General features: G+C 38.9%; 1 protein-coding gene across 3 annotated transcripts in view; it reads left to right on the top strand.

Annotated features, from left to right (window-relative positions):
* Abca6 (ATP binding cassette subfamily A member 6) overlaps window positions 1–18,714 on the top strand; it is a 61,263-nt gene that overhangs the window by 31,322 nt on the left and 11,227 nt on the right. For all 3 annotated transcript variants that reach the window (XM_050164254.1, XM_050164253.1, XM_050164255.1), the window contains 13 exons: window positions 115–281; window positions 2,363–2,496; window positions 3,473–3,610; window positions 6,002–6,109; window positions 8,572–8,745; window positions 8,938–9,051; window positions 10,798–10,917; window positions 12,386–12,463; window positions 13,904–13,995; window positions 15,037–15,163; window positions 15,979–16,096; window positions 17,948–18,039; window positions 18,435–18,610. In XM_050164254.1, the coding sequence (XP_050020211.1) occupies window positions 115–281; window positions 2,363–2,496; window positions 3,473–3,610; window positions 6,002–6,109; window positions 8,572–8,745; window positions 8,938–9,051; window positions 10,798–10,917; window positions 12,386–12,463; window positions 13,904–13,995; window positions 15,037–15,163; window positions 15,979–16,096; window positions 17,948–18,039; window positions 18,435–18,610 (1,638 nt within the window). The remainder of the gene's footprint in view (window positions 1–114; window positions 282–2,362; window positions 2,497–3,472; window positions 3,611–6,001; window positions 6,110–8,571; window positions 8,746–8,937; window positions 9,052–10,797; window positions 10,918–12,385; window positions 12,464–13,903; window positions 13,996–15,036; window positions 15,164–15,978; window positions 16,097–17,947; window positions 18,040–18,434; window positions 18,611–18,714) is intronic.

Below are 18,714 nucleotides of genomic sequence, written 5' to 3'. Positions count from 1 at the left end.
AGCCATTAGCACTTATGGTTGGTATAAAGTAGAATCAATATCTAATAAGTAGCTGTAGAATATACTCAGGAAAAGTGCGGTAGAGCCCTATGGTAACTTCTCTTTGTTGTTTAGTCTGTTGATTCTTGGAATTGCACTGCTCCCTTTGATTATGGAAAAGACGGCTAATGCTATAATAGAGCAAAAAAGCGACTGGGAATTTAAAACAGAATTGTATTTCCTGTCCCCTGGACAACTTCCTCAGGGTCTGCGAACCAGCCTATTGGTCATCAACAACACAGGTGAGCTGAGATCAGCATTTTAACGCGGAAACAGATCTTTAACTGTTAAGTAGTACATGAGAGGGTGCGAAAAGTCTTGACTGGAGAAAAATGCGCACTTAGAGAAAATGACTCGTGAGGAGCAGTACCGTTTCTCTGATTTTGGAGAGGGCAAGGCTGGTGGGAACAAGGACAAGGGACTTGTCACTGTCCAGTCTGGCTTCCATCCTTTTTTACTTGACAACCCTAACTGTGGTGAGACAGAGAAGTAAACCTTTATCTTAGCCGAAGACTCTCTCTAGATATCTTTGTTACCCCCTCTCTGTTACTTACGCCATATCACGTTTATAATACACAGTGATGGACACCCAAAGATGGCATGTCTACACTTCATGCTCTTGGATGAAATTCAATAGTCAGGAAAACTGATGTTGTTACATCAAAGAATGTTGTTCGGTTCGTTTTGGTCAATTCAGGGTTTCTTTATGTGAAACAGCCCTAGCTGTTCTGGAACTGCTTTGTAGACCAAGCTGGCCTCAAATGCACGGAGACCCACCTGCCTCCTGAGTGTTGGGATTAAGGTGTGAGCCAGTGTGCCTGGAGGTAGTTGTCTTATGACTCTTGAAGTGTCTAGGAAGGAAAGATTTTATATTACTTCTGAAGATGTTAAACCATTCAGAGTAGCCATCCTTTCCTGAATTTCTCGCGGATTCCAGTCTTCACAGGTGGTTTTGATTCAGGGTTGTAGAGCGTCTTCACTTTTGTTCTTTGCTCTTTTCCATTTCAGGTTCGGGAAGTAAAATTTCATGTTTTTTTTTTTTTTAAGTGGAATTGTTGAGCTCTACATTTTTTATATAACATTGAGAATTGTCCTTTACCCCTCAGATTGTTGCCATCTCGTAGTGTATTCTCCATTCAACCCGAGGATAACACCTTGGATTTGCTCATTTCTCCCTCCTGGTCCTCAGCTGTCAAGTCGTCTGAGGATTTGTTCTGTCATATTTCTTCCTTCTCTAAGTTTGATGCAATTGTTAACAGTGTATTAATCTTTCCATCTGAGAAAAGATTGACAGGCCTTGCTTGGTTCTGAATGTGAATCACTATTATTGTGCCCTGTTGTGAAACAGAGTTGTGATGTGTGACTGCCCCAGGGGACATGCAAACATGGTTTTCTATGTGTGTCCCATCCCATCTTGGGGGAACTCAGATTTGTTTGAAGCCTATTTGTTCCATTCTGGAGCTCTATGAAGAAGAAAGAGGCCCTTCTGTTGTCCAATCTGCCTTTCTTTGCAACTTGGGGTTACTCCAGTCTTGCCTGCTATTCTTCTTAGACATCACCTCTTAAGAATGAGGAATGTTCCCAGAGATGACGGTAGCAACTGTTGTTGTGTGGAATGGCAGACAGGAGGGCTCCTGACTGCTCGCTTTGCTCCAGCTCTGGCTGGATAATAGCAACCCTGAGTGTGACTCAGAGCATGATATGATAATTCCCTTGCGTTCTGATGTTGTAGAAACCGGTGTGCTATTACATCTTCTTCTCCTGTGTGCACCAGGCTGTAGGTTTTTCTCAATTTTTTTTATCTTTCTCCAGCAATTTTACCTGTTTTCTTCTTTAAGAATGCATCAGAATTTTGATTTGATGGTAGTACCTTTTTGATTTCCCAAGAAAGGTACATTATGCGATATATATGCAAATGTCAAAAAGATGAATTGGATATACATTTTTATATTTAATTTTTGTTAAGAATAGAGGAGAGAGGAGAACGTTATTAGGCTGAGTAATCTGTAGTGTTTTTTTCTTATTAATTTTCCAGAAATTTTAAATTTATATACATAGTAAAGGAAAAATTATAAAATAGAATTATCTTGTTTTAGGTATCACATATTGCCTTACATTAGGAGGAATTAATATCATAATTAATATCATAATTAATAAAGATCTACTAAATAGAAGATGGGTGAGGAGTGACTTATCTTTTGAAGCCAATAGTATGTTATGTATAAAGTACACCTCTCATGGTAGAGTAGGAATGTTAATTTTTTTAGGCTCATAAAATTTTTACTTGCTACTATATTGCCTTCTGTTATTGCGATCATACTAGGATCAAATATCGAAGATTTTATACAGTCACTGAAGCATCAAAACATAGTTTTGGAAGTGGATGACTTTGCAAACAGAAATGGCACCGAGAGCCTCTCATACAATGGAGCTATTATAGTTTCTGGAAGACAAAAGGTAGGTTCTCCTCTTGGTGTTTGCTTTGTGACAACACATACTCAAACACAATTTAATAATTAATGTCAAAACCGTACGGACCTTATATGAGATTGTATGAACATTTTCATAAACATTAATATTTTTTAGAAATTATAAGAATGCTGTAGCAATGTAACCATGAAAATCTCTTTTTATTACATACTTATTTCCTCTCTGTTCCCTGACCATAAACCGGCAGTATTTCCTGGTTAGGGCAGATTTAAACCCTGCTTACTGAAGTTTCAGCAGCAGCAAAATAGGGATGAAGTGACACAAAGTTGGCTACACTAGTAAAACTCAGTATTAAATTGATTCTGGTTTTGTCCTATCTACTGCATAGGATCTAATATATGATCTCACTCAAACCATGCATGAACCCACTTAGACTCCTGTACTAGGGGCCTGCTTATTTGCTTCCGGCTGCCCAGACCCAAACTATTTACACAGAAACTATATTATTTAAATCACTGCTTGGCCAATGACTCAAGTGTATTGCTAGCTAACTCTTATATCTAGAATCAGCCCATTTTCATTACTTTATATTTTACCACAAGGCTCATGGCCTGCCAGCAAGGTTCCGGCTGGCAGCTGGCATCTTTCCCCTCTGGCAGCTACATGGCGTCTCTCTGACTCTGACTTCTTTCTCCCAGAATTCGGTTTAGTTCCCCTGCCCCCTCCACCTAGCTCTACTCTACCCTATCACAGGCCAAGGCAGACTCTTTATTCATTAACCAATAAGAGCAACACATATACAGAAGGACTTTTCATGCCAGACTCCTCTTACATAGATGAGAAAACAAAGACTTAGCAAAGCTAGTTAAGTTGAAGATAGATCAACAAGTAGCTAAAATGTGACTGAGCTGTGTGTGCGTGCATGTGCATGTGCGTGCACACACGCATGTGGATGCAATAACTTTATTTTTTGAGGATTTTATCTTGTTTGTTTTGGTTTAAGGACTACAGGTTTTCAGTTGTGTGTAACACCAAGAGACTCCACTGCTTTCCTATCCTAATGAATGTCATCAGCAACGGGATCCTTCATATGTCCAATCATACGCAGCATATTAGAACTGAGGAATCTGTAATCTCATCAGTAAGTATTACATTCATTTATCCTCAACAATTAAAAAATTCACAGTGAGTCTACCTTGCTCATATTTGCTGCTCCTAAGGATGGCTATTGTGTCCTCCTAGCTTGCATGCCGTCTGACTCATGCCCCCAACCACTCAGTTTGATTGCAAAAGTGATTTATGCAGTGTACAGTTTTACAATCCTGGCTTTAGAAAGTGTGTAAAAGGGAAGCATTGGCGAGAAATAGAAGAACAGAGAAAATGCCTCCACGCTTCACAGTCATACTACTTCCTTCCTTTGTCCTTCCATCCCAGAAGTGACAGTGACTTCTCCTTTCTATTTTTGAGAGCATTTAAACTTATTTTTGACAATTTCATTTATGTATATAATGCATTGCGATTGTATTCAGTTTTGTTACCCGCTGTTGCTCCTTTCCCACCTCTGTTGACTCCTTTCTTGCCTAGTAGTCTCCACCCCTCCACTCCCGTGTGCAGGTGCTTTGCAGGAAGTTAGAGCTACGTTATGTTGTGATTGTAGTGGCCTTATGACTATCCTGGAGACAGAATTTCGAAGCACTTCTCTCCCTCCTGACTGCCAGGCTTACCCCTTCTTCTATGATTGATTCCTTGATCTGGGATGGAATGGTAGAGTTGTATTCTTTAGGGCTGGGTATTTAATAGTCACTTACTCTCAGTCAGCAGTCTGACCAGTTGTGAGTCCATGCAGCAACTGTTACCTTCTGCAAAGAAAACAAAACAAAACAAAACATTCTCTGACCGTAGCAAAAAGCAGCATCAGTCTATGGCTATAAACATGATGTTTAGGAAGCATTATGGCTACCTGTCCATTTATCAAAACATCAATAGTAAAGTCATTCTCCCATAGGTGATGTGACCTCCCCAGGTTTTTGACCGGATTTACATTAACAGTCACTTAATTCCCTTCCATGGAGAAGATCTTAAATCTATGGCAACACTACTAGTTACTCCTTTAATGGTCTTGCTACTTTGCACTAGTGGTTCTCTCTTGCCTGGCCAGTAAGGACTGTAGCAAGAAGGGTCCATTGATGACTTCTTCCCTAGAAGCCTACGTACCTTTTTCTGTTGTTAGTTCCAGATCCTTTGGATAATTTTACAAGATTGGTATATCTGGCTCATAAGGTAGCTTTAGTTTTAGCTTTTTGAGAAGCCTCCACACTGGTATCTACGGAGCCTCACCAGTTTATACTCCCACCAGTAGGGAATAAAGATCCCCTTCTCCCACTTCCTTTCCACTTGTTCTTTGCCTTCTTGAAAGTAGTTATTCTAATTGTGATGAGAACCAATCTCAAAGTACTTTTAATTTGCATTTTTTGTCAAGATGGATGAATTTATAGATGCATATGCTATATCAAAATGAGATAAATAATTTAAACATATCCTTAACCAAGAAAAATTGAAGAAGTAATAAAAAACCTTATGACTAAAAAGTCCATGTTTTGATGGAGAATTCTACCAGATCCTTAGAGGAGAGTTAAAACCAACACTTTACAGATTATCCAAAATAGAAGAGATAAGAATGCTTCCAGTCTTTTTTTTTTTTTACAAAGCCACCATTATGCCAGTACCAAAGCCACATAGAGACAGAGCAATAAAAATAAGAATACTACAGACTAATCTCTTTGTTAAGCATAAATGTAGAAATTGTCAATAAATTACCCACAAAACAAATCAGGAACAAATTAAAAGGATTATTATCAACCTGACTTCATTTCAGAAATGTCAGAATGGTTGAAGATACGTATATTTGTAAAATTAATGAATAATCTAAGCGGCCTCAAGAGCAGAAGTTATACAATAATCTTAATAGTTGCAGAAAATGACGTATGTGTGTGTGTGTGTGGTGTGTGTGTGTGTAATTATAATAATTAGAGAGGCGGTAATGGATTTGAGATGAAATCAGAGGAACATGAGAGGAGTTGGAGATTAAGAGGGAGGAGTGGAAATGAGAAAAAAAAAGCAGTATTTATATATGAAATTCTCCATCCCCTAATTTCATTGAAAATAAACTAACGAAGACACTAGAAAAATGGGAAGATATTCCCTGCCCATAGGTTTGCTTAAAGAATCAGTATTATGAATACAGCCATCCTACCAAAAGTAATCTTGAGATTTAACACAGTTTTTTCAGTTATTTCTACCCCTTGGTTATTTTAATGATGTTATCAACTGGGGTATATAGGTATCTCTTCAAAACCCCTCTTTTTTTTTTTAAATATATTTTTACAAGTAGGTCCTGAAATATTCCTGGCTTCTTTTGTTTTTGTTGTTTTTTTTTTTTTAAAGCTGAAGTCTTATGCTAAGTGATGAGTATGGTGCCCACTTCAATAGACGATACTTTGATTTTCCACTAAGGTTCTGTTTGTATTTGCAGGACCTTGTGATGCTCTGGTTTGGGATACTGCAAAGTTTCCTGTTCTTATTGTTCGTTGTGTGCAGCATTTCGCCACACATCGCCATGAGCAGTGTCGGTGATTACAAAGTAAGAAAGGGTGGGGTGGGGATTTTAAGAATACCAGGGGTTGTATTTTTGGTGCTGCAAGTGCAAAATAGTGTAGCTCTGGGGTGTGGAGAAGCACTGACGTATACCATTACATCAGACAATGTAGTTTAGAATCATTTCCAACAACTCAGAAAGCTGATTTTTAAAATGCAAAATGCTTTTACTTCAAGGTTGCGTGGAAATTCAATGGTTTTCAGAGTGTTCCATTACTTTAAAATCTTCAAAATATAATATTATACATATTTTTTGGGTGAATTATTTACTAGATGCAAGAAAACAATTCATCAAAAATATCATAACCTCCCCTTTCACACTCAGATGCACATGGACAATTAAAAATGTAGATTACCTCTAAAGATCCAAAATACAGAATCCAAAATTTTAAAAGTCATGGCACAATACCATTATTGGAAAATTCCACATCTGAATTCCTGTAGTAAGACCTAGAAAGCGTTTAGACTTTTTTTTCATTATTCATGGGTTAAAGTGATATTGCATATCAGTGTACCAAATAAATCACCATTATGGGACTGATTCTGTAGGTCTCAGATCCTTAAAAAAATTGTGTATAATTTCGATAATAAAATAATATTAATTTACCTTAAAAATCTTTGCATTTCCACCCAGCTCCACACATGTACACTTGTACAATAAATAAGCCAGTTAACATTAGCGATACATTTTTTTTAAATAAGCAAATAAAGTGAATTTGTACCTTCATTATGACAAGACCCATTGGCCCAGCACTTGGTACACATGAAGAAGTCAGTCATTTCTCATTGCATTGAATTTAAGTTAAATGTTGTTGCCATTTTTATGTCATACATATCAAAGAATAGATTAACATTTTATAAATTTTGCATATGTTGGCTCTCCTCACTTTCTGTTTCATTTTAGCAAGTGCTTGAGGGAGTAATCAAATATCTCATAAATGCATTCTCAGGGATCAGGAATTATTGGGAGGATTGGGTTCACTGCTAACAAACACACAACAATGATTCCAACAAGGGGCAGGTCTGTTCCTAAAGCAAGAATGCAGGTGCATGTGGACCAGATATATCAAACCAGTGCTGTGAGATGGTTTGCTCTCTGAGATATTCTGGAAACATCTATGTCCCTCCCCTAGTTGATCAGACCATTAAAGTAATAATCTCCAAAGAATTAAACTTTCCCCAGAAATCTCATGTTGGGAGAAGAGAAAGACTATAGCTTGTTGCCCTACAGAAAAGAATGTTGTCTTCCCGACAGAGATTTCATACAGTTCTTACAACTTTGCCAGATCACCTTGCAGGAGAGATGGAGCAGAGTCAGTTATGGGTTAATAATGGCCCACACCTTGACCACACCTGCTTAGTTATGCCTACCACTTGCCTTCTGTGGAAGCCTAAAGCTCACGTCAGTATCTCTGACTAGATCCTCTCATCTGTTTCCTGTCTTCCCAGTGTGACTGCACTGAACAAATCACACTTCTGCTTTCCAGTGTGTTCACTGTCCCTTTGATTGGCACATTGGGGTGGGGGACCAGCTTTAGCTCTTTGGGGCTACAAGAGCCTAGCCTCTGACCCTAAAATGTCCAGTAACAACCAATCTGACCTTTCTGAAGATAAACCCTCACCTCATGATGTAAGACGACAGAATTCCAACAATTACACCACAGTTGGATAGCACACTGAAGAAAGAACAAAGATAAAAAAAAAAAAAGGCTTGGGGAGCTTGTTGGTTATTGTCTAAGTTAATTAGCTCCAATTGCTGTTTAAGTCCCACTAACTCTCAGGGTGGGGGAGAGTAGTTTCTCAAAAAGAATTTGGGGTTATCATCTTACCTTAAAGATAGCAAGTGGACACTAGAGGCACGTGGTTAGTATATAGCCATTTGGCATAACATGGAGCTTGATTTGATTTTCCGAGATTCAAAATTCAAGTACTCCCTAAGACAATGCCTGGGAGTGTAACTAACAATAAAGTTAATCTTGCAGGCTTGAATGAACACTAAATTATATGTTATACTTAAAAATGGAAAGCATAACTCCCCAAGTAGGAATAAAGTTTGAAAAAACTCTATTCTCCGAAGGTTATCATCTGCTGTGTCAAATTAGACTGTGAGAATGCTATCACTGTACTTCTTCACAGAACGAGAAAAAGCAATTCTAAAGTTCACATGGAAGCTCAAAAGACTCCGAGTAGCCAAAGCAACTCCCAGCAGAAAGAACCGTGACAGGGAGGCCAGGTACAACCAAGCTCGTGCGGAGCCCTGCGTTTGATCCCCATCACGGATAAACCAGTCAGAGTGGCACATGCCTGTAATCCTAGCACTTGGGAGATGGCAACAGGCAGGTCGGAATTCAGGGTCATCCTTAATGCATAGTGCCAGGCTACCCTTGACTACATAAAAGCCTAATCATTTTTAACGGAACCGGTGTACCTCCTGTGTTTTCTCATCAGAAGAAAGCTGATTCGCAGCTGTGGATTTCTGGCCTCTACCCTTCTGCCTACTGGTGTGGGCAGGCAGTGGTGGATATTAACCTCTTCAATGTAATTCTTCTCTTGAGCTACTTCACACTGTACATGACACAACTGGTTCACATTTCCTCGACTAGTAGAATTTTGCTGTCTATAGTAAGTACAATCACACTGACCAAATTATGTCCAGCAATTAGAAATGAAAAGCAATCTTAGTTGTTTAAATATTTGAAAATATTTTATAAACCTAACTATACGTATATTACCAGTTAAATATTTTAAATGTATGAAATTTAAAATTTCCCTCAGATGTTTCATCTTTAGCTGATATTGTCTGTGTTACCTTAGATTGCTCTTTCATTCGGTTGTGCAGCCTCTCTCGTCTTCCTGACGTATGTGATATCATTTGTTTTTGGCAAAAGGAGAAAAAACAGTGGCCTCTGGTCAATTTGCTTCTTTACTGTAAGTATGAACGGTATCAAATAAATTTTGTCTTGAGCAGTGGGAAAATTAAAAGTGTAGATTAAATTTAAAGATTCAAATCCTGTGCCCAGAATTTTTGAGAGCTGACTTCATACCACAGTACCTGCCTTCATGTGATGTTTCCCTGTCAAAATGCAAGAGTACAACAAAATGAACTCAGCATTACCAATGGACCATTTAAAGTGATGCATATAAAGTACACATAAAACATCATTAAATTTTTCATTAAGATTTGAATTTGATCCCAAAGTCCGGTAAAATCTGAACTTCAAGCTATTATCATTCTCAAACATTTTAGATTAAAATGACCCAGTGGAAAGGAGCTGGAAGTGTAATGTGTGTTATTGAGTCAGTTATATTTATGAAGACTTCCAGTACACATCTTTGAATAGAGTTCAGTGTGAACTTCATAAAGGAAGTGTCCGACTGTAGACATCGTGGTGTGCTCTGGTCATCCGCAGAAATGTTGGACTGCATTCATAGGTATCCTGGGAGGCATGTTGTCTGCATGTCACAACTCGGGTGCAGCTCATTCAGGAAGTCTGTTTTAACCTGAGCTCTGAGTGTTTTAGATACTGCATTTTGATTCCCGTGTCAATTAATTTGTTAATAGCCGTGTCTGTTCAATATCTCTATACATGAAAATGGAGGGCTTGTCTGGTATTATGAGAAATTTTTGCTATGACTATTTACCCAAGCAGCGAAGACCCAGAGTGTTCTTCACACTGCCTGTGAGCTGTTGTTCCTAAGACATGATTGAATGTCTGTCTGCATCATAGCTCTAAACTTTCGGAAGGGGAGTCCTGAAACTATGAAAGACATCAACCCAAGACCAGCTGTGAGAAGATACACTCTTCTGTAACCACCCACTGAGGCTACAGGAAATGGGTAGACACAGCTGGCTGCTGTTCCCTGTTAATATACAGCTTTGTAGTTTATGTCTCTGGGTTGAACTTGGTTGTATTCAGCAATGGTGTTTATTACTCGTTCACAAGCCATCTGGAGTAGAGAAACTAGAAAAACTACTACAGAGTACCTCATTTGAAAGACTGCCTTTGAGGATAACCGTGAGAATCCGTGCACCAAAGTCCCTTGGGCACATTTTTGATTAGCTATCAGGATTGCTGACGTTATCCAGGGTTATTTCAACACTAACTGTGCTGAACAGATGCAATTAGAAGATGATCTCACTGTAACTCACCTGATTTTTATTTCAACCCCTACTCTTTAATATGTCTAGCAAAAGTGGGTAAAGCAACCAAGCCATGCTGATTCCTTAGGTTTGCCAGTCATTTCAACCCCGAATGAATTATTTCTTGGAGCTAATGGTTAAGTATTTCAGGGTTAAGGTCAAGATGGCTGCGGACAAGTGTGTTACCACTAGCCTTGAAGATGGTAGAGATGTTCTAGTAAGTGCCTCTGTAGTTACTCTTTGAGCTAATTCATCTTCAGTTCCAAGAATAATTTCTTCTGCAGCATTTGCCTTTCTTTGTGTTGTCTCTATTTACAAAGGAATCACTTAAGATTAGGAAAAGTGCTCATCTAGCTTAGCAGTTTTGCTATATGCCAAGTGAAAAATCAACGTATGGCCTTATGCCATTATTAGCAAAACCATTTCTTTTTTTGTTTCAAAAAGGGAAATTGTTATGGCCATGTATCTGTATCTTTATATGGGAAACTGTGGAATTTGTCATTTGATGTGGTATTCTTGGACTTGTCTTGTAGATCTTCACCATCATGTTTGACATCCTTTTGACTGATTTATTCAGTGAAAAATTGCTTATTGCCTTCATGATATTAGTTCCTTCATTTTCATTTTCTGCATTCCTTATTGTTTTGGAAATGGTAAGAAAGTCATCTACTGTTCCATAAAATTGTAATATGTTGGCTATTCTGCAGAGATCTACAGAGATAGAGAATGGGTTAGCGGGCTTGGGGAGTGAGAGCAAATGGACCTGAGGGATTGTTTTGTCATGATTAGAGTGCTCTGAAATTGGATCATGGTGTTGCTTGCACGAGTTATTTAAAAGTCCTGAGTCTCTAATCTTAAAGTGGGTAAAATTCATAACATGAAAATAAACGTCAGTAAAACTGTTAAAAAGTTGTGCCTTGGGCACTTTGAAAATTGTAGACACGGTTGAATGCTATTAGAAGCTAAAGCCAGATTGTAAAAGAACTTCCCACTTCAATGGATAGTTATTAATTCCTGAGGATAAGATCACACACTATACTTTTCAACTACTCAAAAGCCCATGTCAAGCAGCATGTTGTGATAGTCACTGTAGTAGTAATTACGGACCCCGATGAGCAAAATAACACAGTTCTTCCTTCAGAGAGCTTAGCAGAAACAAAGACACATCAGCTTCCATCAAGTCGCTATAGTAAACTTAAAGGTTACAATGGCAATGTGCTGAGAAAGCATACATAGCGTAGTTGGTGCAGTTAGGAGTCAGCAGATGCTGGGGAAACGGTGTTCCTAAAGGTTTATAAGAACTACTGAAGGAGTAAGATAAGAAACAAGCATGTGCTGCCGAGAAAACCAAAGACCTCAAGCAAAGAGAGACCATGGACTATCAGAGAACCTGAGTATTACAGAAATGAGCAGAAGTTCAGTTGAGATCATACTTTGGGGGAATCTTCACTACTCTAGATGAAATAGCTTTAAGCAGAACATGGCAAGTTTCATTAATTATGTTCTAGGGGATGTAGGGAGACCTGTCTACAAAAATACTTTCATTGTCAACAAAGCAGTGGCTGGAAGTTATAATCATAACTCATCCTTTTACTGAGTTCTTCTTTCTAAAATGCAAGTAGGTGACATATAGAAATCTAGAGTTGTCACAGGGAATTTAGAAGTAATGCCTTGATTTCTGCATAACTGATTGATGATACATCAAGAATAATGCCAATAACTACTTGTTATGATTGAGAAAAGTCATCAAGATAAGAAGGGAGCCCATGAGTAGGCTTATGTGGGAAACTTACAAATATCTTAACTCCTAAAATTTCCACAATGTCAGCCTCTCTCTCTCTCTCTCTCTCTCTCTCTCTCTCTCTCTCTCTCTCTCTCTCTCTCTGCTTTGCATTCAATAAATGTTTTTAAGTCAAATGTTTTTTTTTTTAATGGAGGAGATACAGGTTAGCTGCTTATTAAGAAAGGGTGTTTACCAAGGAGCTCCCCTCCTCTTTAGGGAGCAGGTCATCAGTGCACACAGAACTGAGTTTAATGAAGAAAATAGTCAATACCCAAAGCGCATGTTATTTAAATGCGGACTGTGAAGTAAATATATTTAGCCTTTTTCTTTCTTTTCAGAGAGACTATCAGTACTACAATGAATTTGGAGAACTCAAATATGGTTTGTCTGGGGTCGATCTTCTATCATGCCTAATAGTAAGACCTTTTCTTCACTGCACCTCCCTTACGATAGCTGTATGGCCTTGTCTGAAGCTTGCTGTCTCTGAAAGTGTTTTCAATACAGTTTTAGATAAAGCAATGACTTTCAGTCATGGATTTATTCTTAGAATAAGTGTTTGTGTGCATATAGACAACAAGTTAACAATTCAGTATAGTATCCGTTTCGGTTCCTTTAGTCTCTTCAACCATCCAACCTCTTAATGTGAAAGTGAAAAAAAAATGAATTGCAATATGAATTTCTTAATTGTAAATATTAGGCAAAACTGAATATGAATGAGTGGAACATGATTATTTTAGATTTAAGGATGATGAAAGCTACTGTCTTCCCATATTATTTGCCTCTCGGCAAAATGGTAAGCACCAACTCCCTGCCCTCATGGGGCTTATAGTCTAGAAAAGTATAAAGATAAACTACATAAACAATTAAATACTGTGTTAGTTGGAAAGTGTCTTAGTTACTTTCTATTGTTGTGAAGAGACACCATGACCGAAGCAAATTATAGAAGAATGCATTTAATGGGGGCTTATAGTTTCAGACAGTGAGTCTATGACCATCATGGCAGGGAGCATGGCAGCCTATGGGCAGGCATGGCACTGGAGCAGTAGTGAGAGCTACATCATATCCACAGCACAAGGGAGAGAAAAAAATCTAGCAATGATATGGGCTTGTGGGCTTGTGGGCTTTTGTAACCTCAAAGCCCATCTTCAGTGCTATTATCCTCCAGGAAGTCTGTACCTCCTCATCCTTCCCAAACAGTTCCACTAACTGGGGACCAATTGTTTAAAAACATGAGCCTGGGCAGCCATTCCCATTCCAACCACCACAGATATGAAGGACTTGAATGTCATTCTAACAGGTAGTAGCTAGAGCTACCCTGTCTTGTTTCAGGATCCTCTAGGAGAAAGAGGGAGTTCAGTCAGATAGAAGATCATACAAATAACATGGTAACGTGTGAGATATGCACAATGGGGTCTGCATGGTATCTATGTAATTCCAAGGATTCTGATGCAAATTTTAGTGGCTAAGGAATCACTGGATGGTTTTAATCGAGGCGCAATGATCCAGCTATGGAAAACATAGCAGCAGTTTTTCTGATGAGAGTATATTCGTAGGACAAGAAGAGTAGAGGGAAGCCATGTGGGAACTCATCGCAAGCTGAGAAAGGACAATGACATGGATGTGGGTGGGCACAGCACAGCAGAGAACTAGTTGCATTGTGGGTCATCTAAAAGACAAAACAGAGCGTACTGACCTTTAAAATATGGGTTATGAATAGTAGAAAAGAGATAGGATAAACTGTTGGGTTCTGTTTCGTTCCCCAGTTTATAAGAGTTTGTGGCCAAATTGCCTGTAAACACAGAAGCAACAAAGCTTTGTGAACTCATGTCTAAACAAACCTTTCTCTTTACTCCTAGCCTTACTTTCACACTTTGCTGTTCATTTTTGTTCTGAGATGCCTGGAACTTAAATGTGGAAAGAATGTAATGTGGAAGGATCCCATTTTCAGGTTAGGATAACATTTAGTTTTGTATCTAAGATCATAGTTTAGCCGGGCGGCGGTGGCGCATGCCTTTAATCCCAGCACTCGGGAGGCAGAGGCAGGCGGATCTCTGTGAGTTCGAGACCAGCCTGGTCTACAGAGCTAGTTCCAGGACAGGCTCCAAAGCCACAGAGAAACCCTGTCTCGAAAAACAAAACAAGACAAAAACCATAGTGTAATATTCCTGTTGTGGTGGCTGCACTTTCCGTTTGTTGATAGGGATTTCTATTTGCGATTCAAGCATTATGATTGACATGATAACCAGTGGATTTCTGCCTTACTGTCAAGACGTAAAACCTGGAGGCTGGAGAGATGCTCAGAGGTTAAGAGCACTGGCTGTTCTTCCAGAGGTCCTGAGTTCAATTCCCAGCAACCACATGGAGGCTCACACCATCTGTAATGAGATCTGGTGCCCTCTTCTGGCCTGCAAATATACATGCAAACAGAACACTGTATTCATAATAAATAAATAGATCTTTGAAAAGGAAATAAAACCTGTCACTAGTCAGCAGAGTTACTTCAACTTTTCAAAAATGTTAAGATTTTCTAAGTATGCCATCATTCTCCCATGTAAGTTGATATTCATCCTTGCATAGAAGAGATGGAAAGAAGAGATATTTATTGATTAACAACTGAATTGATGGAGTTTTACACATGGACTGTGGAAAGTGTGAGGAGTAAAAGATGCTGAAACAAATATCTGATGTGGCTAAGGTGGGGTTGTAGTGACCAGTGGCAGTCAAAATGACTTGACTTTTAGGAGGGCGGGAGTAGTACTTGATGATATCGCTGATAACAAATGTCTTTAAAGGTTAAAGATGCTGGAAGGATGGTAGCAACACCAAGAGAGGGATTCTGGCTAGTGGGATAAAAGTTCTACACAAGGCTGAAGCAGCACCAATAGTGACAGTCACCACCAGTCTCTTAGAAATAAGAAAACTGGTAAAATCCCCGGGGAACTAAGTTTTGGCAGCTAGAAAATAATGTGTAATTCATTGTTTTCCACAGGATATCTCCAAAAAATCCAAAGGTTCAACCGAATCCAGAAGAACACAGAGGTGAAGATGAAGATGAAGATGTCCAAGCAGAAAGAATAAGGACATCAGCTGCCTTGAGTACTTCAAATTTACATGAGGTTTGGAATCATAGGTGCTACTGAAAGAATACAAGAATTGTTCAGAAAAAGCTTGATATGTTGGTTTTAACTTTGGGAGTGTGAAGTTTTGTATATCCCTAAATATCAAGTTACCCTAGAAGGTTCTGGAAACTAAAAGAACATAAAACACAGTGATTTTGATGGGTTGTGTTGGCACAGGCCTTTAGTCTCAGCACTTGGGAGGCAGAGGCTGGAGGATCTCTGTGAGTTTGAAGTCAACCTGGTCTACAGTAAGTTCCAGGATAGTCAAGGCTACACAGAGAAACCCTGTCTCAAAACCAAAACAAAGCCAAACAAAAACTCCCCAAACTCAAAACAAAGCACATTTTTTATTCTTCTTTTGAGAAAAAACAATGAGTTTTAACAAGTAGAGTTATAATTTTAGAACAAAGCAAGACCTTATTAGTTGGAGAATGCAATATTTGGGGTAAAATGCTTAATAGAGACCAGGAGATTCAATCATGCTTCATGCATTTTAGTTCGGTGCTATTCCACTGAGCTGTGTTACCAGACACAGGTTTTTCTTTCATCTGACTCAGATGCTCTATTCTCTCCCAGTGTAGTCAGTTCCCTTCTGCCCAGACAGAGAATTATCTTCCATGGTGTTCTGGTGCTTTCCTCGTGTGTCTGGAAACCAGAGACACTGGATGCCATTAATGAATGTTTCTTACATTGGTGATGGTAATGGTTACTCTCAACTCAGAATACAGTTTGATTTATGGTAAACGCCATGAGAATATAAGAACATAACACCTCTGAAATTCAGAAGAAAACCTCACTTCTGTCTCTTCTAGAGGCCAGTCATAATCGCCAATGGTCTGCACAAAGAGTATGCAGGTCAGAAGAGAAGTTGCTTCTCAAAGAGGACAAAGAAAGTAGCAGCCAGAAACATCTCTTTCTGTGTTAATAAAGGTTTGGAACAACCACTTTTAAGTTTGCTGGTTAAAGGGTTTTAATGAGTTAATTTTTGTGGTATTGGAGAATAGAACCCAGAGCCTCATGTGTGCTATGCAGGTATTCTACCAATGTGCAGCATTCTTAGCTTTCTCCTTACCTCTGTTTTGAAGCGGAGTCGCACTAAGTTTCCAAGGATGGCTTTTTGAACCGACTCTGTAGTTCAGTGATCCTCCTACCACAGCCTTCTGGGTAGATGGGGTTACAGGTCTGCACACACCAAGTCAATCATCAGTATTTTTAGGAATTAACATCTATACAAGAGGCAGCCTTCATTCCTTCATTTGTTCAATGCATATACGCATTTCAGGGTGTCAGGGACTGTTTTAGGGAGAATTCGGGAGAATTCCTGCCCTTGTGAATTTTGCATTCCAAGGAGTCCATAAAAATAACGTATCAATAAAATACCAATTGTTATATAAGCTCTATGTAGAACACTGAAACCTGTGAAATAATGTGGGTGTCATGGAACCGTGTTTTATTAGAACAAGGAAAGACTTTACTTGAATAGTGACATTTAAGTGAATATCTCTGTGACAGGAAGATGGGGACAGCCATGGTAAGGATTTATATACAGAGTGACCGAATTTAAAGCAAAGAGGCCAGCAAATGCATCTGTGTATGGGAAGGGTGAAGTCAAGCAGGGTTTGGCTAGGTGCACTTCTTTAAAGCAGCAAGAATGGTGCAGTTTGCACCACGCTAGTAGGATGCCATCAGAGGATTTTAGGAGACAGTTCACATTTTATAGAGATTACATACTGCTGAGAGAGGGAACTTGGATTGGTATGTAAAATGAGAAAAGATTGTTTCTTAAAAATGAAAAATATATACTGATATTTGTTTATGAATTTGAGAAGGGGTGATTTATGTCAGTTCAGATGAAAGATCATGGTAGTTTGGGTACATGTGGTTTATTTTTTGGTGTAAGAATAGTGTTCCAGCCTTCTGAGGCTTAGAAATTATTTGCAGGGAAACACAGAAACACCACCTCTTCTACACAGTGTATTATAATCTAATGTGGAAAATAATTGAAGTAAATTTTTTTTTGGGGGGGCGGTGATGTGGGTTTCCCCTCTGTATGTTGTGAATATGTTTTCTTACAATTGGTTAATAAAGGAATCTGCTTTGGGTCTATGGCTGGGCAGATTATAATCAGGTAGGAAATCTGAACAGAGATATATATAGAGAGAGAGTAGGCAGAGTTGGAGAGATGCCATGTAGCTGCCGAAGGAGACAGACACCAGAACTTTACCTGGTAAGCCACAGCTTTTGGCGATCCACAGAAAAATAGGAATGGGTTAATTTAAGATGTAAGAGCTGCTGGGTGATGGTGGCGCACGCCTTTAATCCCAGCACTCGGGAGACAGAGGCTGGCGGATCTCTGTGAGTTCGAGACCAGCCTGGTCTACAGAGCTAGTGCTATGACAGGCTCCAAAGCCACAGAGAAACCCTGTCTCAAAAAAAAAAAAAAAAAAAGATGTAAGAGCTAGTTAAAAATACACTTAAGATAATTTGGCCAAACAGTGTTGTAATTAACATAGTTTCTGTGTGATTATTTTGGGTTTCGGTGGCCAGAAAATGAACAAGCAGTCTCCATCCATAGGGAAGTGATGTATCAATGTGAAATTAATAAGCTTTTGGTAAAATATGAATGATGAGAATTAAATAATATGTTTTTACGACATATAGTGTGTACATTTTCAGGCAGAATTTCTCTATTTGAGGATTCTAAAGACTCTTAAGATTTTACTGAAAAACTATAAATCTGTGTCTCATTTCCAAAATTGATAATCTCATTCTTTCCTTCAGGTGAAATCTTGGGATTGTTAGGACCCAATGGCGCTGGTAAAAGTTCCTCTATTAGGATGATAGCTGGGATCACAAAGCCAGCAGCTGGAGAGGTAGTAAAAATTAATACATTGTTTTCATTTCCAAAAATTATAGTCATAATAAATATAGGTTATGTATTTATAAGACTTTTATTGGTGTTTTGGATATATGTACTTTTCCTTTTATTATTTTGTATGATATTTAAAAGTATATACTAGGAATTGGAATGTTACCAGGAGTCAAGTACCTATTATATACCTGAATTTGTCCCTCTTTCCCACCCTACGCACATATGAAATTATGCTCATATATTAGAAAATTTAATTGTTTATTGTGATAACTATAGATCAGTTTCTGTGATGTGTTCTTGTTTTAATCATTCAGGTGTTTTCCAGCTATATGGCAGTTTCTAGACTGTGTGGAGAAAAGCCTCACATACTGTCAGTAAAGCTGCTTACTCTTGTAGGTGGAACTGAAAGGATTTAGTTCACCTGTGGGTTACCAGGGTGATGGCACAGTCAAGTTTGGATACTGTCCTCAGGAGAACGTGCTGTGGCCCGTCCTGACCGTGAAGGAGCACCTGGAGGTGTATGCTACTGTGCAAGGGCTGAGGAAGGAGGATGCTGCTATTGCCATTTCAAGGTTCAGCAGAGGGGGTGTGTGTACAGTGGGGGAGGTGTACAGCAGAGGAGGTGTGTACAGCAGAGGGGGTGTGTACAGGAGAGGGGGTGTGTACAGCAGAGGGG

This window comes from Alexandromys fortis, unplaced genomic scaffold, assembly GCF_014885135.2.
Source record: "Alexandromys fortis isolate MF-2015 unplaced genomic scaffold, M_Fortis_MF-2015_v1.1 scaffold_156, whole genome shotgun sequence".
Lineage (NCBI taxonomy): Eukaryota > Metazoa > Chordata > Mammalia > Rodentia > Cricetidae > Alexandromys > Alexandromys fortis.
The sequence above is the reverse complement of the archived record's forward strand: the minus strand, read 5'-3'. Positions and strand labels throughout refer to the sequence as shown.